Source organism: Dermacentor albipictus, chromosome 2, assembly GCF_038994185.2.
Source record: "Dermacentor albipictus isolate Rhodes 1998 colony chromosome 2, USDA_Dalb.pri_finalv2, whole genome shotgun sequence".
In the NCBI taxonomy this organism is placed as follows: Eukaryota; Metazoa; Arthropoda; class Arachnida; order Ixodida; family Ixodidae; genus Dermacentor; species Dermacentor albipictus.
The window spans coordinates 162,785,514-162,807,613 of record NC_091822.1 but is presented as its reverse complement, the minus strand read 5'-3'; the positions used below and the strand labels follow the sequence as shown (position 1 = coordinate 162,807,613).

The following is a 22,100-nucleotide window of genomic DNA, read 5'->3' as shown; positions in this document are numbered from 1 at the left end:
CTCACCTAAATTACAGGGAACAATGCCTAGTTGAGAGTTTTATGCTGGTGAAACAGTAGAGGATGCTAAAAATAACCCTACTCCATCGATTGTAGCTCACAATGTGCATGTGCTTTCCTTTCACAGTAGTCCTGCTTATATCGTAAACATTAAATGGAAACAGTAGGAAAGGGAACATGTCATATGCTAACTAATTACTGTAGAGGGGATACTGCATGTGTAAGTGAACATATGAACTGGTTACTTAATTGTTGTGGTAGTTGCAGGGGATGTTTAATGCAATAACTTAAGTCCAGGTGCTGAATTTTAATATTCTAAAGAAGTTTTTCGAAAGGTTAATCATCTTCAAATCAAACGACTACTATTGGTCTCAAAAACTGTCATTCTAAAATGACAGCCAATTTTAGCATTCTTGTGCCTGATATAATATTAGGATGGCCAACGTTATGCTACTGTGTGGCGACATTGTTTCTATTTCAGGATTTTTTCTATTTTAGAAATTTACATAATTAGCACTATTAAAATTGCACTTCCACCTTGCAATAAAATTTAAAATTTTTTCGTTAAAATAAACGTAAAACCTAAACATTTGAGTTCACAGTAGCACTCGGCATAAAATTTCATGCCAAGAAATGTACTACAAATAAGTCTGCTTTGTCTAATACAAGTATGATAGGTTTTGATAACGCAAACTTCTGTCAGAAAACGTAAAGTTAGAAAAATGGTTTAGAAATGTGCCATATTATTCTCAATGCATTCTTAGCCACTAAAGTTCCCCTGAAATATATGTGGAGTCTTCAACTTCGCTCTCTTCTGTTGCAATTGCTTCGAGCTTGTTTCTTCCTAGCCACTTGAGAGCTGTAAAGTACTCTGTCTCTCACTCGTGGCAAGAACTGCCTGGTGCTTCTTTCCATGTGGATCTTTGGAATGAGATGGCATGAAAAAGTAGCCACTTCTCCGTGCCTGGTGATGTGACCAAAAAAAGAGAGAGGAAGTGTCGCTGCCTTCTTCACGTATTGTGTGTGACTGTTCATAGCGAGCATCAGCAGGCACGTGATGCTCATCCTCTGTAGTTGCGCAGTAGGGAACCCCGGCGTATCTGCAAGCGCAGCGCAGGTGCGCGGAATCAAGCCTTCTTTGCCCACGATTGCGGTGGGTAACCTTAAAAAGTGGCACATTAAAAGAGCGAGAAACAAGCTCTCTGACAATAACAGCCACACCGCGCCCCGCTATATATTCTTGCATTTGAAGACAGTGGTCACAGCGGATGATCTCACTTGCGCATCAGCACAGCCGTGTAAAAAAAAAAAAAAGTTAGTTTCCTACCGCACTGGTGTGGATAGTACAATTTTTTCGCACAATCTTGAGTGGTCAGGGAACCTGAAACTGACGTAATCTAGAAGCACAATTTTTTGCCAAACACCATGATTATTTTCACCTTGTCCCCCCTTAAAACTGCAACACGCAGCTGTCATGTAACCTGAGTGGCTCACAATTGGGCTGCTCGGGCCCACACCCAGTGGCATTTCGCACCTTGTTCTAAGTGTACTCTAGTCGAAAACGAAATGTGTGAGAATTAATCGCACCTTTGTCACGTACACTGACACATATTAAAAGAAGAAAGCAACGTCTTAGTTTGGTTTGTTGCAGATGCCTTTCATTTGTGCATGACAGTATGCATGAAATTCCTCATCTGTATTTCAGAGAGATCACTGCTGTGTGTAACAAGCTGACTTATGCTGGCCAACTGGAATGTGGATCCGATGATGTGGCAAATGCAAGCCTGTCACTGCCAAATCTTCCATCCACACTGGGTCGTGTTCTGCCTCCAGACTCCTGGATGTTGAAGGCCACTTCTAAAGAACTAGAGGCAGCGGTTGTCTTTGTGTGCACTGATGCACTGGCATCCAGCCACGAGGACACCAGTGACAGAAAGGGCACAACTAGCGGGATTGAAGTCACCATTATATTGCAGTTGGTTGCTGTTTTGATAAAGGTGAGCTTTTCCTAAGGCCAGTAAATCAGCTGGCGTAGGAATTCCCAAGCCTTCTGGCTATAGGAACCCACCTCTCACTTTCAGAGAGTGCCATAAACTCCAACATTCTCATTACTTAATGTACAATATTTCAATATGAAGAGCGATGATCACACATGTGCTGCCTCATTTATTGTACACACACATAGAAATAGTTTCACAGGGTCTCGCGTGTGATACGAGAATTTGCATGTTGAATTGTGTGTCGTGTGTCATCTACCAGCAATGAAAGAAGTCCTATGATATTTTGTGCCGGTGACATTGTACAGTGCTTTATTTTAGCTTTGCAGTGAAATAGCTCTGCACAGGTGAGGAACAAGGCACATTGAAGTTTCAAGAAAAGGGGAGGGGGGAATTCACAGCATGTATCACTAAGAGGTGTGGGAGAGCGCAATACGCAAAGCTTTTGATTTATTTGAGGACGTTCAGTTGGTAGTGTAATCCTTACGAGCCGACTATTCTGAAATCTAGATTCACAAGCTCTGTGGAAGAAGTTCCTTTGTGTTGGTGTGTGTGTGTGTGACCTACAGCACTTCCATAACTTGGCCGGTCTTCTGTTGTAGCTAAAAGCTCTTCGTCACTTGTGCTCTGTTACAATATGGCTTTAGAGTAGCTTGACTTCCAAGTTGACGATGGTTCTACGCACTTGCTTGATGCTGGGCTTTCCAGTGATTGATACTTATCCCAAAGCTTCTCATAGTGCTGCGACAATCATGGGTGATTGGCTGAACACATGCATGGCAGCAGTTAGTATATAGTGCACCTGACCGTTCCTGTGCGCATGCACAGCTCATGCATTCATTCTTTTTTCTTAGTGTTACAAACTGAAAATATCTAAAGTGTATTGCTTGCTGTCCACTTTTTGTCTCAATGCAACTTTTTTGGGCGGAAGGGGGGGTAACATTTTTGGATGTGCACAAATATAAATTTATTTGCCTTTTGTCGTCATTGCCTCCTGATAGGGTGGTCTGCCTCCTGAAGAAGTTGGTGTAATTGCCCCATTTCGAAACCAAGTGCAGCTGCTGAAGCAAGCAGTCTCTCGCACAGTGCAAGTGGACATCAGCACAGTAGACCAGTTTCAGGGCAAAGAGAAAAGCGTCGTCCTGCTTTCCTGTGTGAAGAAGTATACGGGTGATAGCAAGGTGTGTGTCTGTATGTGTGCTCTCTCGATTTAAGGATTGATGACATTAGTACAAGAAATCTTACCATATCTTTTTAATTCAAGTATCCTAAAGTACCGTACGAGCGTTACTTAGGGGTGTCACAATAAATCAGTGATAGTTACAGTATAGACATTTAAACATAATCCTTCTTAAAATAAAAAGAACACAAGCAAAAAAAAGGGAAGAAAAACATTCGGAGCACAACAAAGACACATCCTAAAAGTTGAAGATACCTATAGAATACAATAGAGTAGCATATTATTGATTGTACAGGGTGTCCCAACTATCATGCACCGTGATTTAAAAATATGTAAATGCCATATAGCTGGACAGAAATAACTTAATGTTATTTGCCATCGCTTGGATATACTCAGATGATATTTTGCATTCTGCCTAATTGCATAATTAGTCTTCGTTAATTAATAAACTCAGATGTTATAATTAAATGAAAAGTGCCCCTAGCAGCCGGTTGCGTGGCAATTTTGTGTATTTGCGGGCTTCTTTTACACACAGAAATAAACTTTTATGTGGCACATGTTTAGCAACAGAAAGCTGTATGGGGAGTTCATGTTGCTCTACGATTTTCTCATTGACATGTTTCATCTAATTACAGTATTTGAGAAGGTAATTAAAACTAATTATGTAATTAGGCACACTGCAAAAAATCATCGGAGTATTTCCAAGTGACGGCAAGCATTACCTTGGTTCTGTCCAGCTACGTGGCATTTGCATATGTTTAAAGCTTGATGCATGGCACTTGGTGCACCTTATATGTAGCAGTATTAACATATTAAAATATGTGCACTAGTCTGTCTAGGCTGAACTGTTTGCATGCGTGTGCACACCCTTGCCACTTTGAGGTATGTATTTAGTATAAGTGCATTATAAACTTTTCATCACTTGGCTTGCTTCTGTCCAAGTTAAAAGAATGTTTCATTGAGCACTTTTTTTATAATGTCCGTCTGTTAGCACTTGTTTCTGTCGCATTAAGGGATATGAAAACAACAGAAGGGTGGACAGCTTGGCCATCAATCGTTTTGACGACTGTGCATTATTTACCTGTTAATACTCACGGAAAAGCAAGTTCTAAAGCACAGAAACATTTTACTTTTAAAAAATGAGGTCCCTATATGTCTTACTATCCTTCTCGGCAATTTTCGTCAAACAGGGCCTACATGTCTTTGCTGTCCAATTCTTTGTGGCTGCCCATAGTGTGTTCATAAGCTGCTTGGGCACATTGGAGCACTCTACAACTCAAAAATGCGCATTTTGTGTGGTTCTAATGTGCTTGAAAATGGTGTCGGTTTGGAGTATCAAAGCTGACATTAGAAGAATAAAAATATGCAATGACCATATGTTACCCTGTAATAATGTTTTGTTTGCATTGACTTTGTCATGTCTTTTTGCGCATTTTTTCTGTCTGTCGCAGGAAACTGAAATCTTGAATGACCAGAGACGCCTTACTGTGGCTGTGAGCCGGGCACGACACAAGTTGATTATTGTTGGCAGCAGCTCAACATTGAGAAAATACAAGCCATTTGAGAAGTTACTGAGCTTTCTGAGGGAAGACCAGTTTTTGAGGCTCCAAAGTGGAGATGAATCACGTTACAAAGAAAGTGCTCTGCAAAATTAACGACGCAAGGTTTATCTGGATGTTGCATGCCTGTATTTATGTGACACAAGTGAGATGTGAGTGCATTGTGTTGTGTACATAATTGTATATGGACATTTTTAATATACATTTTATATACACCTGTCCATTATTCTTCAGTGTGTCCACATCTTGCTCCACACTTTCTAAGCATGTGCGAAGGTCCCTGAAGGTGTAACACTATTGTTTCATGTGGCATGTTCTTCCACAGCAGGACAAAACCTTTTTAGGTTTGCACCCATAAAAAAGCATCGTTTTGTGGGGCTTAGTTTTAAATTTTTGTTGCTGTCAATTCGCCAGTGCTCAAAACATTTATGCAGGCAATATTTCCTGCCTGTTTCGTTAAGTGAAAGGCAAATTAAATTGACCATTGCCTCATTTAGATAATGTATTGCAAATAAGCATTACATAGAATAAAAGTACCCTGAATTAGTGGTCCATAGTTGTAGGCCGCAGAATCGCTGAAGAAAGCACTTTTACTGCTTAGAAGAATGACTAAGTGCACTTTGTGGTGCAGTCTTTGTACCAATGGTAATGTCGCAACAGCATCTATTGTGGTACCTAGCTAGGTTTCTAAGGGATGAATACTGCACCTTGCCTGTTTTTAACGCTGGAAGCCCGGTACTTCCAAGTCACGAACGGCATGCAAAAGGGTGTAATTTAGCTTAAGAGTGTAGACAGTGCTTCAACACCCTCTAAATCAAAATTACACCCTTTGGGTAGTTGTATCTTGCCACACAACAATAAACGTCATCTGTCTAGTCCGCATTTCCTTTCTTTAACGCTGCGAGCCCGCTACTTCCCAGTAACGAACGGCATGCGCGTTATCAGCATGACGTAGCATTCCCGACAGGAAAGTTGCGGGCGCGGCGTTTTCAAGGAAGGAAACGCAAGCTAGGCAGGTGACGATTATCGTGTGGCACATCAACCCAAAGGGTGTACCTTTGTCTGAGAGTGCACTTAAGCAGGTGTTCTTATTATTATTTCTTTGCTTCATGGAAGCAAAGAAAGAAAGTCCTCACTGTATTATTACAGCACTAAATTTGGGTTTGGTAAAAGTGGTATGTGCTAGCTGGCACAGCAAATGGCTGGCTCACACGAGTTTACCAGTGCCACGAGGTACCCATGATTGTTACATGTACGGGCAACAACAATAAAAGGACAGCTTTACCTGAAATAAGCGGAAGACGAGTGAAAGTCGCACGGTTGTTTGAGCGCATATATTCACATACGCGACGCCGGTGCAAGATAATTAAGGTTTCGCTTTCGTTTTTACTCTGGCCTGGCTTTGGCACCGATCTTTGTTGGCTCGCTGATATGCTGACAGCAATGAGCAAGTCAAATAACAGATTCTTTATTAAAGATATAATATAGCGGTACTGCGCAAGTGTAAAGGGTTCTGCAGTTTGTACCTTGTACTTTTGCTTTTATCGGGTGTGGAGAAGTCTCATCATCGACTGTTGCGCCGCGAAACTCGACTTTTTTGAGGCGCTGGGCGCATTGACATCATCAGCGCAATGGCGGCCTGATGTTGGGTGAGTGGCGTTTTGTTCTCTTTCATCGAGTTCTTGCAGTGGTTCAGCATTCATTGGGTTCTGGAGTTGATTACAGTTGAAATACGTATTACTGACTGTTATGTCAGCTGTTGTCCGCATGTGATGAGATCATTAGCGGACGCCGGGATGAGAGAAATGCGCCGCGGCTTGCAATGGCTTGGATGTTGCTCGCCTCCAGACTACACCACGCCGCCCGACGTTTGTTTTCATAGCATGATGAGTGTTATTGCGTTCGCCGGAGGCTGCAGTGAACAATCGTGGATTTTCGTTTACGGCGTCTCACGCAACAATACTTAGCTGGCCCGGTCTGGAGACCGACGGTAACCACACGGGAACGATACATTTGGCGAATGAGACGAATAAGCTGTAGGCTGGGTCTTGGCCGCCTACCCGTGTTTTCTCGTATCTCGTCTTCTAGGGTAGCGTTTGTTGTTTGTGAATGTGTAAACAGCGACACTCCTTTTGCTGTACTCGTCGAATGAATGCTATCAACTGGCCGTGTTGCATGTCGTGCTTCTTTTTCGACCGAAAAATTGCAGCAGCGTTGCACTCGGAGCGTCATTAAGTTGGTTTCGACATTGTTTTGTTGCTTCATCTAAAAAGCATATTAATTAGGGGTCCTTTGGGCCGGCCTGTACGGATAGTACGTAACATCTGCGTGTCAACTCGCTTAGAATTTAGAAATGCCTCCTTTTAACTCGTTAATCCGCGTGCCCATGTAGCTTTCGGCGTACAGCACGATACTGAGTATTGCATTTTATAGCCCCTGCCTTGGTCCTACTAAACCCCCGAAAACTTAGGTCCGACCCTGACCTGCCTGCCGTTCGCGGGACAAGAACACTCGGATGGCTCTCGAGGGAGTCGGCGACTCGCACTCTTGTCAGGTCCGTAATAACGGGGTCCGCAGTCGTCGCCTTGGGGTCCGGCTAATCGGCGCCGCCTAGAGTCACTCGCATAATAATAATAATAATTCCAGTGACTCTAGCACCGCTCGCCTCGGGGCATTCTTGCATTCTGTGTCGGCGCGGTTTTTCTCTTTTGCGCAACCAGTGGTTGCCTGCCACTGCCAAGGTCTCTCGTCCGTGATGCGTGTTCCGAGAGCGTGCGACCCAGTGGGAGTTCGCGTTGGTCACAGCAAAGGGGCGGCACCCGCTTCGCTTCACAATACGGTCAGGGGCATTCCTTGTCATTTTCCTTGGCGTTTTTTTTTTTATATCCACGTTTCTTCTTCTTAATTGTTTTTTCTATCTCTCTCGCTTTGTCTCTCTTTCCTGTTTACCTTATTTATTTTCCTTGATGGTGTTGTACGCATCGTTCTTGGCCCGTTTGGGGGTGGTGTGTCTGGTTGAAGTGAAAGTTGCACGGAATAAGTGCCGTGCGTTTGACGAAAGCGAAACAGGAGACGCGCGTTTGGACATCGTAGCCGCGTGCGCGCGTGTGTGTAATGAACTCTCTCCCTTCGCGTGTGTCATACTCCAGAGCGCGTCAGTCTTGAAGAGATCTTCCTTGTCAGTTTCATTAAACGCGAGATAGGCCAGCCTGCTTGTGACATTGTTTCCATTGTATGTATATGCGCAGCTTCGAAGCCATTCAACCATTTCGCGGCGTATGTTAGTAACGGAACATTGGGTCCCTTTCTAAAACCTGCATGAAGCTGAGGGCGCTGGGAAGTTATCTTCTATAATAGGCATGTCGGCCAGCCAAAAAAGAAAGAAAGAAAAAAACTTGCTCTAGGTGAGAAAATTCTAAAAATTAAAATGTAAAAAAGCTTTCTCGAGAATTACACAAATTCTAGCCCGAGTATCTTGCGGTTGAATGTTTGTACACCGCCAGTGTTGAGGCTACCGCTTTCAGCATCACCACCGGCCGCTTTGTTTAACGTAAATGTTCTCTCACACCATGTAGTAGCACTACGCACTCTTATAGTTCTGTTGTACCCTTTTATTTGTATATATATGTCATAGAAAGGAACAAAGACAACATAGAGGAGATTACTTGTACTTGCTCATTGAGTTAAAGCAATTATAAATTAATGGAAATGAAAGTAGTTGAAGAAACAACTGACCGCAGGTTGGATACGAAACCACGTCTTCGCATTACGCGTACGACGCTCTTGCCAATTGAGCTACCGCGGCGCCGTTTACCCATCCACTTTCTGGGGCACTCGTGTTTCACTGCTAGAACTAACCCTGGGAGTTTTAGCCAGCGTGACCACTCACAAGCCTTGGCGGCGGATGTTCTTCTCGTTCATTGCATTGCGAAGGTCCCGGATCCGGCAAGATTGGTGCCTTCAGGTAGCACGTGTGGGTTTATTGGCGTGTTGCCTTCACCCAAAAGGATCACGTACTCGTCACGCCTGCGGCAGAAATGATGTTCCGCATCAGTCGCCAAGGGTTTGTGGGTGGTGGCGCTGGCTAACGTTCCCAGGGTTAGTTGTAATACATAGAACATAAATGCCCCTGAAAGTGGATGGGAAAACGGCGCCGCGGTAGCTCACTTTGTTCGTATCCCACCTTCGGCCAGGGCCAGTTGTGTTTTCATCCACTTTCATTTCCATTAATTTATCATTTCTTTAACTCAATTCACTTAACACAAGGAGACTCCATATATATATATATATATATATATATATATATATATATATATATATATATATATATATATATATATATATATATCGCAGTAGTTAGACACGTTGGCACACCTCCTTAGTTAATTTTTAGTGATTATACGCAGGAGCAAATCTCCGCCGGATAATTCTTACGCTTTTGTGCACGCTAGCGTGCGCCGACCGTGTCCGGTCACCGCAGTACTTTTGGATTCGCGGTCTTCCTATTTTGTCCGTCGTGCCTTTACACCAAACTTTAAGAAAAAAAAATGTGCGTGTGTCAAATCGCACAATTCAAATCCCTGATCTAAATTAGTCGATGAGGCGGGCATTACTTTCACGGTAAATCAAAAAATGAACAGACCACTAATTAACAAAAGGCCACTAAATAACACGTTAATTAATTACTTTATGCGCATATTGCAATTTACGAATCGTAGCCGGCGAGTTCACTTTGAACGGTTTGTGAGGGTGACACCAGTTTCGAAACATTAATTTTCAATGTGTGCTGCGAAATATGTTTGCCTTCCAGTTACTTTTGTGCTCCAATGCATAAAACAGCTTGTTCCTCAAAAAAAAAGAAAAAATGCAGAGCACAGTGCATTTCCACAACAAGTTTGACGACGCATATTCCGAAACTGGCGCCATGCTCAGAATTAGTTACCAAGTCGATATCCATGCATATTCACTAGCCACTATCGCACGCAAATTGCAATGTACCTGCCGCGGTGGCTTAGCGGCTGTGGTGTTGCTTTGCTAAGCACGAGGTCGCGGGATCGAATCCCGGCCGCGGCGTCCGCATCTCGATGGGGACGAAATGCAAAAACACCCGTGTCCTGTTCATTTGGGGGACGTTGAAGATCCTATAGCGGTCAAAATTAATTCGGAGTCCCCCACTACGGCGTGCCTCATAACCAAATCGCCGTTTTGGCACGTAAAACCCCATTCATTCATTCATTCATTCATTCATTCATTCATTTATGCATTCACACACACAAACGTTTTCTAGATACGTCACATCTGTAGGGTCTCTTAACGCCGCAAGGCGGCGGTGCGGTGGCAGCGATCGCGCCCTTTTCTCTTCTGCAATCTTTCTACAAGTTTTCTTTCCTTTTTGAGGAATGTCTGAGCGAATAAACAATCCGTCAAACCCCAGTTCTGGGGCCCCAGTGTCACTCGATCACCGTCGGCAATGCTATCGTGACGTGTATTATACTTTCCAGAGCAGGCGCTCGCATACAAGCTGTGTGTACTCAGCTCTGTATCCGCAACCTGTGCTCATCGAGAATCATGATGCCGGCGCACACACACACGCGCGCGAGCGCATACCGAGAGCATGGTCGAGGATAATGTGGCGATTCCATTCCACGTGCTATTCCTTTTCACGCTTCGTCAGTGGTCCGCCTATGTTATCGACACCGTGGTTATCACCAGGATCGGCCGATCGTGAACGTTGGATGATAAGGGAATAGAAACGAGCGAATGGAATCATTGCCAGCTTGGGCATGTAACATAAAAAATTTAAGCTATATATATATATATATATATATATATATATATATATATATATATATATATATATATATATATATATTAGAAGTGACGTCGAATTATAGCACGGTCATAAAGCACCGGACGAGCTGTAATACCGCGCGTTTCATTGTCACAGGTAGAAAACGCCAGCTCTTCCTGAATTTCCTACATTATATATGTTCCTACATTAAAATTTAGTTCCGTGCATTTGCTCATTGCAGATAACAACGCCAGCGTTAACAGGCCAAGATGGGCGCCGCTAAAACACTTCCGTGATAACTATTACAACTAAAACTATTACAACTAAAAAATTACAACTGAGATGTCATAAATGAAAGTGCGCCTTTGTATCGCAGATATCGAAAAGGTGACGAAACAGGCTAGCGGCTACTGAAAGCACTAAATCGGCGTGCACTGTCATCACGTTCCCTTTTTTATTAGATTTTTTTCTCCTTATTTAAAATTTTACGGCCGTGCACCCCTGTAGCGCCCTCTCACATAAGAGGAATAGGCGCTTTCATGCTGGCTGGAAGTTGTGAACTGTGGCCTACGAATCTTGCTGGAACTGGAACAAAACTGGAACACCAAAATGGGGAACGAACATCTCAGAATTCGTTCCAATTAGATATGCCTAACGAACTCAACGGATGCAATTCCCGAAACTGCGATAGGCGCCTTTGAGTAATTAGTTTAAAAAGTTGATTAGCGAGATTTCTTTAGATGTAGTTGATTCTTTATTCCGATTGCTCGTGCATGTCCGCCTCGTCGCGTAATCTAGCTGAACAAATAAATTGCGCGACCTGAAACGAGAGACTTTGAGAAATTCTGTTAACACTAAAGTAAAACTGCCATCTGCATATTTATTTCTTTTTGTTATCAAATGCTCGAATATATAACGCCTGTGCTGGGCACAGATAATGACTGAAACTCGACCCTTAATTATAGGTGCACGATTGTCGCGGTTATCACCAGGATAGGCCGATCACACGTTCTCAACGAGCGATACGGACAGGATAGAATCGAATGGAGGCCAAGTGAACCGTGCTTCGCGGCTGGGAGTTGCGCTGTACATGTACTCGGGTGACCTTGTTTTTGTTTCGTCTACAGCTGCGCTCAGTTTAGCAGGTTGCCTCGGCCATCGCATTTCTCTCTATTTACTCTATTTGTAGCGCAGCCCCTGAGCGCTAGTGTCAGCGTCGGCGTCGTATCTCGTAACCGAGCGGACGAGCGCAGCGGTCTATGAAAGGCGGCGATACCAAAGACAGCGCGAGAAGGAAAGCAGAGGAGGAAGGTATGGCGAAAGCGTGAGAAAGCCTATAGTGCCGCGCAAGATGGGCGTCCTGCGGCGACGATGGCTACGAGATGGCGCCAGCGTAGTGCGCGTCGTCTGTTCGGACGCAAAGCGCTGCATGAACGGAGGTCTGTCTGTCTGTGGCGGCTGCTGCTGTGAATCGCGCCCACGCGTCACCCACGCGCTGCTTCTCGCGATCTCCCGGTTAGCGAGGCTGTCTGTCGCTCCAGACTTCGCTCCGTTTGCAGCGTTCCGCTGGAGGCAGATATTCCGCGCCCGCCACCATACCGCGAAATGAAAACGCGTATAGGATTGCGCTCAAATTTAGCATTAGGGGTTATCATAATCGTCGGGGAAATTTTTCTTTGTCTATGTTGAATCGACAGTGAAGGAGTTTGCACTATTTGTCTTTATCGGTTTGCCGAGGATGTCCTCTGGCCTGTACAGCGTAGATGAAGGCGAAGGCGGGAAGGGACGTTGCGTCACCTGGTGACGATGTTATGGACATTGAAACAAGTGTCGAACATGTAGGCGGCCGATTAAAACCGCGCAGCTAGCAAACTTATTTTATCCCTTTTAAACTTCACTTAATTATGTCCACTGGAAGTTGAGTTTCACAGCATTTCTTTTTTTCGCTTCTTCACAATCACGAAAAGTGCGCTGCTGAAAAACGCGAATCGGGAATTTTAACTTCTGCTAGTTTTGTCAAGTTCACAGAATGCGGACTTCGCGCGAGAACTCTTTACAGGAGCCTCAGATACGAGAACGTCTATTTAATATCTGGCATGATTGGAAAGCACTCGTCGAGACAATTGAAATCTTTGCTGGATCTAAAAGGTTGCGAAAGAGAATTACAAAAGTGAATCCACTACTTGATGACATGCCCGCCATGGGTAACTTACTATGGCCATGGCGTCGCGCCACTGATTTTCGATGTCGCGGGTTGGATCCTGGTCGCGGCTGCGGCCAAATTTCCATGGGGGCGAAGTGCACTTACGCACGCGCACTTAGATTTAGGTGCACGTGGGAGAAACTGAGGTGGTGAATGTTAATGCGGAAACTCCACCACTGGGGCGTGCTTCATAATAAGGTCGTGGTTGTGTTACGTAAAGTTCCAGAATTCACTTCAACATGATGACGTACCGAGAGCCAGCACGTACAGTCGCGGACAGAATAAAATGGACCACGGTATCTCCGCAAACGTTCAATTCCCGAGCAGCCTGTAGCAGTAACCAGTAAAACTGCCTACGGCGACGTTGTTAGCATATTCTAGTCGAGGTCCAAAATGCAAATACCAGATTGCGTTGTGAGGTTGCGGAGATATTCAGCTTTTTCCTAGATTTCATGGTCCGTAATTATCTGTCCGTGACTGTACATATTAAAACAGCTTACATGCAAATATGATATACTATTCAAACTGTGTCTTAAAGGGAAGCTGAAGAGTCTGTCGAATTTAATAAGACGCTCATATACGGATGCGGGAACCTTATAAACCATGTAGGTCAAATTTGGGGGTTTTTTTTTTCAAATAGGAGCGACGTAATCGTCGGTTGAAATTGCGCTGTAGCTCCGCCCCCCGTCGAATGCCGCGCGCTGCTGCTGACGCTGACGATGCGAGCGGAGACCGGAAACCGCGGTGTTGTGACGTCAACTTTAGTGTTTTGCTCCTTCGCAGCCTGCGCGACCGTGCCTGACCGTGCTTGTTTCTGCGTGCGTGCCGTCGTAATCTGCTTCGATCGACCCTGCATTTCTTTGTTGGTGCGTCTGTGTGTATGTAGAGTGGTGGTCAACGTGCGCAGCATCAACTGATGTGGTGGGCCGATCATGCCGTCTTTCTGTGCAGCCTACGGTTGCACGAACACCAGCGGCCGCGACGATGTTGTCTTCCACTGCTTCCCACAAGACAAGAAGCTTTTAAGGAAGTGGGAGGCTGCTGTAAAGCGAATTTCAAGCCCTCAAGAACAACACTGCTGTGCTCCAACCACTTCCGTGACGACGATTATCACCAGAATTTCCACTAGCAGGCTTTCTAAACGCAGCGCGAAAAGATCGGAGCAACGAAAACAAAGACGGCACGAGTGCGGACTGACTGATGATAACTGGTGTTGGAAGGCCTTATGAATACACGAACTCGCCCAAACCTGGATTTTGATTTACTGCGAGCTCCTTCATGTTAGCACGCTGAACGGAAGGTGCATGTTTATTTCCCGCCCTCGACGCAGGTTTCGTCGCAAAGCGCCGCGAATTTTCTATTTGCACGTGTGTTGTAAAACAGCCTGCACGCAGCTACCATAACGCAGTGCAAATGTAGAGTTTGCATGCGCTGGAAAGCCGGCGCACGCCAGGACGCTACGCTCCCCCCGTCTCTCGCGCACAGCGAGAAACCGACCGTCTCACGTAGCCGACGGAATTCGCCGCCTTTACGACTTCGGTTACGAGTAGTGTGCGGATGGCGCACAGATGAAGGTCACTACACGTAATGCATGAACCGGGAAGCTTTTCACGCGTTTGAACCGTCTTTGTAGGTTGCCGACAGCTTTGGACAGCGCACAAATGCCGACGATCGCATCCCTGCTTACGTTCCACGAGGAGGCATGCAGGAACACAACACTGCAGTTGTTTGAACGGAAACGAGCTCACTAGATCGGCGAAAGATCGGCGAGATCACTAGATCGCTTTGCAAAAAACATACTCACCAAAGAGCATTTCCAACACGAGGAGATCCCAAGACTTCGCTTTCGTTCTCGTCGAAAGCACTGCTCGCACCAGCATCGTTTGCTTCTTCGAGAGGCTGGCTCTTTGCAATCGGCTCGTACATGTAGGGAGCAACGCCGAACTCTTCAGAAAAACGCAGTCTCTCTAAATTTTCTATTACCTCTTAATTTTCCATTACGGCATCAAACTACCTGGCACCGCGCTTCATGTGGAGCGGCAGCGGTCGGTCGCTAAAGTTGACGTCACGGGTCGCCCGACCAATCACAGGCGGAAACGAGACGCGCGAGCTGGGCGTGTCCGCTGCTGCACTTTTCATCGAAATAAAATATATTTGCGCTTTCTTTCACTCAATTTCGTTACGATATTCGAATTCGGAGGGTTGAAAACCATTATGTACACATGTTCACTCATTTTTTCTGGAAAACCTTTCAGCTTCCCTTTAAGATGCTTGCGAGCCATTTCTAATGTTATTTTCGTCAGTGCTTTTGCTTTGGATGTTTTGGCGCGTGCAATACGGAATAGGCGAAATTCCGTAAGCAGGCTTTCCCACTAAGTTATCTTGCCCTAACCAAGATGGCTACATTCCAGCTAGTAGCACTGTTAAACCTGAGGCGCGCGTTTTCAAAGCTTGGACGGTGCGAGGGAGAGAAAGCCACCCGCATGTTGACACCTTAATTTCGATTCTAACCCAAAGTCTGCCATCGTGGTTAGTTCAAACTGTACGTGGAGATGCACACTTGCGGGATTTCGCATAGCCTCGCACTGTGTACGAAGAGCCTGACACAGGTTATTAAGCGCTGGCGCGCCGATTCGCGCTTCATTTACGTATCGCTACGCAACTTCCATATCCGAATCATTAAGGCGGGACCCGGTTATGACGAATTTTCGGATATGAGGAAGTTACTCAGCAGCTCAGTGAAGAGTGCGTAAAACTTATAATTTAAATCGAACGAAAGCATCTTCTTACTCCTCACTTTTGGTTTTTAACGCTGCTTCGTTTCTTTTGTGTAGTGGATGTTCTGGCACAACAGGAATAGCTGATGTTAAGTTATGCGGTTTCTGATAAGACCAACAAATTTTCACTGCACGGCGGCCGCATTTCGATGGGGGCGAAATGCGACAACATCCGTGTGCTTAGATTTAGGTGCACGTTAAAGAACCCCAGGTGGTCTGGAGTCCTCCACTACGGCGTGCCTTACAATCAGAAAGTGGTTTTGGCACGTAAACCTCCCCCCCCCCCCCAAAAAAAAAAAAATCACTTCCCCTTCGAGTTCGAGTTGAAGGGATTCTGCTGTATTTTTTGTTGTGGTGTTCAAGCAAGACAAACAAAAAAGCATTTCTCACGTCGTCACTGTTATGTTTGATTGATTTCATTGAGTGATTGGCTATTATTAATCATATTTACTAGCTTCGTGTTCACTTTAGCAAACACTTGTATTCTTCGCGCACTCTGCACGTTGTTGTTTTTCGGAGGCTATGTGTGATGGATGTTTTATTCACCACAGAGCGACCTCGAATGCGTCGTCTTCGCTCTTTGCGGACTTCTCTCTCACGAGACACGCGATCGACATCGAGTCTCGTGAAACGCACTTCGCGTGCTGATCCGTCTCTACGATACGAGTCTCGTCGACGTATTTGCGCGACCCGCCTTGTATTGTTGCTTCACTGCGCACGACATCGATTCTCCTCTCCCTTCCCTCCCCCTTTCGCCTACGCATTGTGGACACGGGTTGCGCCCCTGCCTGCATTGTTGGCATCATTGAAACAAAAGAAACACCGCGTGTACATGTCACGCATCTCTGCGCCACGCTTTGTTTTTCTCGTTTGCTTTCCCGTTCGGGGAACAGACGCTCGAAAAGCGCTGCGACCTTGGAGCCGCAATTTCTCCGCTTTACAAGTTGGTGAGTGCTCGAATCGTGAGATGAAACGTATCGGCTTCACTGGAAAAGAAAGAAAGCACAAGACATCGGGCAGAAACCTTTGACAATGATTGTCAGTGTAAGCGAATAGCCCGACCGAATGAACGAACCAGCGAGCGAGCGAGCGAGAACGAAGGAACGAACGAACGAACGAACGAACGAACGAACGAACGAACGAACGAACGAACGAACGAACGAACGAACGTACGTACGTACGTACGTACGTACGTATTCCTTGCCAAACGCTCTGTTACCGCACCTAAGCCTTCAGACACATGTGTGATATCAGACTCGCGTGTGATATCACTTGCACATCGAAGAGAAAAGTTGGCGTTCGGCGACGAACACGTCCCCCTCACTCGGTGGTGCGAGGGCATGCGCCCTTATTTGCACCGGCGCCTTATATGGCAAGTCCGACCGCCACCCCCAAAGAAACGGGCAAAAGTGGGAAGTCAGTCCTCTTAAAAAATAAATAAATAAAAATCTTGGACGTAGTGTCTTTAGGTTTTGCTGCAGGTAATGTTTCCCGTGGGAAAGCTCTCGTGTTGTGCTATATCATAGCCTCCGAGATCACACCCTGGTATCCTCTGAGATCACCCCGCGCGCGGGGTGTGCTCTCGCAGGCTATGATATAGCGGTGTGTGATCTCACGCCCCGCCCTATATTGTGCTATATCATAGCCTCCGAGATCGCATCCTATCTGAGATCACCCCGCGCGCGGGGTGTGATCTCGGAGGCTATGATCACACATCGCGCGCGGGGTGATCTCGGAGGCCATGGCTCTATATAGTTAGTGACCGCGGGAGCCGCAAGGGTTCGCATTTTCCATTTGTAGTTTCCAGCATGGTGGCAGCTGCCATCACCCCGTTTCAAAGGGGACGCTCCTACCTTCCATCCATCCATCCAGCATGGAAATTGAGGCGGTAGTACACATGCACGCGGATTTGTCTTAGCATTGTCCTTCTGGTTTCGGAGGGATTTGCGACTTTGCAAATTGACAATTTTTTCGGCGAGATTCCGCGTTGCATGTGCAAAAGTTCGTAAATGATTGTGCATGCCGATGCCCAGAGATGCGGGACACGAGGTTCGCGAGACGTATTAGATGGAGTGCCCTCTCTTAAAATTGGCGTTCGTTCGGCGTTTCGTGACTGAAAGGGTACGTCGATACACCGAATCACTCTCTCTCGAAAAAAAAAGGGGGGGGGGAGGCATTCTTCATTGAGGATAGATTTGATATTTGAAGACGAACCATTCGGGAACACCTTCAGCGAGCCCGAGCAGTGTGGTATAATATGACGCAGTAGGTTCCTGAGCAGTTCGATTATTTCAGTGGGTCCTCGTTGAGACCACATTCAGTAGTGGCTCGTTCGGTGGGACCTCACACTCCAGTGAGACCTCGTCCCTACCTTTCCAACTCGGGCAACAAGAACAGATTCGGCAGTTTTCTGTTAGGTGATTCGATAAGAGGGTCTAAAAGAAAATGTCGGAGAAGGCGCATACGTGTCGTGACGCATAAATTTTACAAACGCGGATACGTTTAATGCTGGTCCATCGTGGATTGGTATTGACGCATAAGTTTTACAAACGCGGTATAGGTTTAATGCTGGTCCATCGTGGCCTGGTAATAAATATCGAAGGCCGCTGTGAGTCGCGACAGATTCCCGGGCTCTGTACAGAGCGAAAACAACATTGCGGTGACGTGCGACGAGGTGAAGCCATGCGGAAGGGCCGCGCGAAATGCGTGCACGCGAAGAGCGGCGATATGGGCGCCCAACGGGGGGATTATTCAAATTGGGCAGTGTCCTGTTTGTCTTTTGCTCCGATTCACTTTTAGAAGTGGGGAGGTAAGGACTCGCTTAAGTTTAAGCGAGTCCTTTAAGCTTAAGGACAATCCCCGAAATTATTCCTGCGGTAATGCCTGCTGCTCATCACAACTCACATAGATTTACAAGTAATTGTATGTGTTTGTGCATGCCAATACATGTAATATATGCTTATTCTATACCATATGTTAGCGATATGCCTGATTCACACGCGAAACTAAGTGACACAATAGACCACTGTGGAAGGACCTCTGGCTAGGCGCATGGCCACAAAGTTGGCAGACGATAGAGACAATGGGTGCTCTTTCACGTTTCTTAGGCGACACGGGCCTGGACTCACGCTTGTGATAACAGTTATGCAATGTGTCTTTCACCTCCTCCAATTATCATCCCCCATTGTGACCCTTTTTTTTTTCCTTCTTCCCCTTCCCTTACGTAGAGTAGCAGGCTAGATGCTCCATTTTCCGGCCGACCTCTCTACATTTTCCAATCATTAAACTACTTCTCTCTTAAGCAAATAGAAATATTTCAAGCTGACCACCGTTGTCCCCCCACCGCAAAACCCCTCCGCAAAATTATTCCGGAATACTGCCCTGCGTTTATTATATACGGCTTTGGCGGAACTGCGCCTGCCGACTGCCGTGTTCTGGGATAGGACGTCCCGACTGAAGAATATACATTTCGAAAGTCGCCGAATCGTCGGGTCAGCCGAGACAAGCAGGCGTAGCAAGCATCGCAAAATGTTGACGCTTTGCACAAGTGCCCTTCATATATATTCTATTTTTGTTTTGTTTTTTGTGTTTGTTCATGTGGGGCGCCGACTGCCGCGGGTTTCTGGCTTTTTATGAGTGTATTTCGAGGTTGAAGACGATGAGCGAAGCAGGAGCATAAAGAACGCCGCTTACTGACGATCCAAATTTATTGCATTCGTGCACAAGTTCATGTCAGGTAACGCCAACAGCAACATACATACATACATACATACATACATACATACATACATACATACATACATACATACATACATACATACATACATACATACATACATACATACACGTATCCGATGTACGTACTTAGTGTTTGCGCAATTATACGATAAAATTCATTTGTTAGTACGTGGTCTGCGTCACCTCTATTCGTCCTTGCCTCAAATTATGCTGGCCAAACCGCTTGATATGCATCGCACCGAGAAGCCCAGATTCAGTCTGTTAACGCATTCAGATGCTGCGTTGCACAGGCTGTCGGACATCTCGAACCCCCCCCCCCCCCCTCCCCCGCTCCCCGACTCATGATTGCGATACCGTTCTGGGTATACGTATGCATGGCTTGTACTTGGCGCGTGGCTTCCGCCTTTCCGTATAAGGCTCTTGGAAAGATGCGCGCTCGGCGCGGTCTGCAGGCAGCTTGCGTCATTCGCCGGTCTGCGGAAGAGATAAAAAAAGGCTGAGAGGCGCCTCCTTCATTTAGCACCGTTTAAAGAAAAAAAAAATGGCGGGGGAGGGAAATGAACTGCCTCCTCCGCCTCGTGTCTTATCCTCTGGCAGTCTCTGCTTCCAGCGTTGCGTGACTGACCTTTCGCTCTGCGTGCATGCGTTGCCCAATCGTTGCCCCCCCCCCCCAATCGCGCGAGCGCGCGCTTTGAGTCGCGCGAAACTGTGCTTGTCAGCACCTGTGAAAGAGGCTCAGGAAATAAGTGGAAAGAGTGTGTGTTTGTGAGACGAGGGGGGGGGGGGGGGGGCGAGCTGAGCGTTATCTGCGCGAATGGACCGCGCGGCGGCGTTCCCGAACTTGATAGCCTCCCTTGTGAAACCGTTCGAAAAGGGGCGCGCTGCGGTCTTGCAGTGGGAGCCCTCGCGACAGTGCCCTTTGGAGCAGCTCCAAGGTGTCCCGGGCGGCTCTCCACAGCCGCGCGTTGAAATAAAGCGCCGTAACGTTTGTCTCGCGAAATCTGCATTTTCCTCGTTCCTGCTTGTCAATTCATTCGTTATATTGCGCGCCTGGGTGTTTAAGCACCCAGGCGCGCAATATAAATGTAACGCAATATAACGTAAGTTCTTTCACGTGACAGGGAGATATTACGCACTGTACAATTAAGGCACAAACTTTCGCGCTTGCTTGATTCCACACATGCCTTGAGCACGTGCAAAAGTTTGTGCCTTGCGATAGTGGCGTAGTGCGTAAGATCTCTTTATCGCGTGGAAAAAAACGTACGTGAGGCAGACAGGAGGACGCTGCATTAATGTACGATTGAGAGAACGTAGTGCTTCGGTAAAGAATGCAACTCCGACTAGTCTATAGCCTTGCACTGCCGATGTGTGTGGTTGCTTACCGCCTTGTGCGAGCACCGAGATGCTATTTCGGCGTAAATATCAAGACTCCCCGGGAACTGACGGAAGCCTATCATACGGAGCAAAGAAAAAGAAAGCCGTGTTAGCCGGACGTCACTTGGCTTGCATGGCAAGGAATTTTACCTTTGAAAAAATTATGTGGATTTGCGCGCCAAACCCACTTTCTGATTATGAGGCACGCCGTAGTGGAGCACTCCGGAAATTTCGACCACCTGTGGTTCTTTAACGTGCACCTAAATCTAAGTACACGGGTGTTTTCGCATTTCGCTCCCATCGAAATGCGGCCGCCGTGGCCGGGATTCGATCCCGCGACCTTGTGCTCAGCAGCCTAACACCATAGCGACTGAGCAACCACGGCGGGTAATTTTACCTTTCTGCAGCAGATATTTTTCTATAGCTTTGGCTGATTTAGAAGGCGTTGCGGCTACTCCTGTCTCGTGTACTTGTTTGCTTGTTTCCATTTGAGTTGAACGATTCGATAAACCCTTCAGTTGCGAGTCGGCGCTTGTGGTGTGTGTGTCTATCCTTTATCCATCCTCGTTTTCGCGCGCGGTTTTATTTCAAGAAAAAATACTAATGTCGTCAGCCAGCGGCCCCAGAGCGCTCCATTCTCTAGCGAAAAGTCAGAAAGTGATAACGATGGTGACTTGCTGGTAATTTTCTTCTAATTGTTCCTAGGCATCGTCCTGATTATTTTGTAGACTTTAGCTTTAAATTACTCCGTTCTGTGGCAAATCAACGGCCGCAGTGTGAAAAGGGAAAACAATAATCGATATTCTGAAACGGCGTCAGAACTCTCAAAGTAGTGCTTTGTCTACAAAGCTTTGTTGCACCATAATGAGGCTCACTATTAGGTGATTCGGTGCGCCCTTAGACGTATCGACAAATGTAGGCCCATACGTCCCTCTTTGGATAAAATGGGGACGAGTCATTGAACTTAGCCCGCTGAAGAATTTTGCCGGAACAATTCACTGGTAATTTGGATTGCTGATTATGTCGCGGAGACCACGGTAGCTGAGACTTCGAAAAGGCAAAGTTGTCGCTTAAGGAGACTAGGGACTCGCTACATTTAACGGATTTCTCGCTAACAACAGTGGTGGCGATGCCACGTCGGGATTCCCACACTAGCTCCCTGTGACGTCACCGATGTTGACCACGTCTGCTCGATCCTAGTTAGCGGCGCGTTGAAAAACATGGACCGCATTGAATTCTAACAGAGACCAAGGGCTCTCGATAGTTTTTTTTTTCTTTTAGGACTTTCATCGCTTAAAAACGGCCCATACACAACCGAAAATAGTTGTGAATGCGTGATGACGTCACTGCGACGAGCCGGCGCCGCTGTGTTGCCGTTGATATTCTTTGCGTGCACGTATATATCCAACATTTAGCGCCATTGTTGTCGTTGTTGTTTCCTTGTAAACTGTGGCAAACCACGCACTCCCTACGAGCTCTGTT

The 22,100-nt window shown here is 46.2% G+C and overlaps 2 protein-coding genes across 3 annotated transcripts in view; both read left to right on the top strand.

Moving 5' to 3' along the window:
• Dna2 (DNA replication helicase/nuclease 2) overlaps positions 1-4,956 on the top strand; it is a 28,042-nt gene extending 23,086 nt beyond the window's left edge. Inside the window, exons 15-17 of the mRNA XM_070534281.1 lie at positions 1,705-1,996; positions 2,998-3,177; positions 4,628-4,956. Coding sequence (XP_070390382.1) covers positions 1,705-1,996; positions 2,998-3,177; positions 4,628-4,831 — 676 coding nt within the window. The 3' untranslated portion in view covers positions 4,832-4,956. The remainder of the gene's footprint in view (positions 1-1,704; positions 1,997-2,997; positions 3,178-4,627) is intronic.
• A 1,277-nt stretch (positions 4,957-6,233) lies between these two features.
• The window catches only part of Pisd (phosphatidylserine decarboxylase), a 51,139-nt gene continuing 35,272 nt past the window's right edge, over positions 6,234-22,100 (top strand). Inside the window, exon 1 of one of the 2 annotated variants that reach the window (XM_070534282.1) lies at positions 6,234-6,384. The gene's annotated coding sequence lies outside the window, so the exon portion shown is untranslated. Of the gene's footprint in view, positions 6,385-7,552; positions 7,575-22,100 lie in introns of those variants that run through there. The other variant, XM_070534283.1, reaches the window with a different exon arrangement.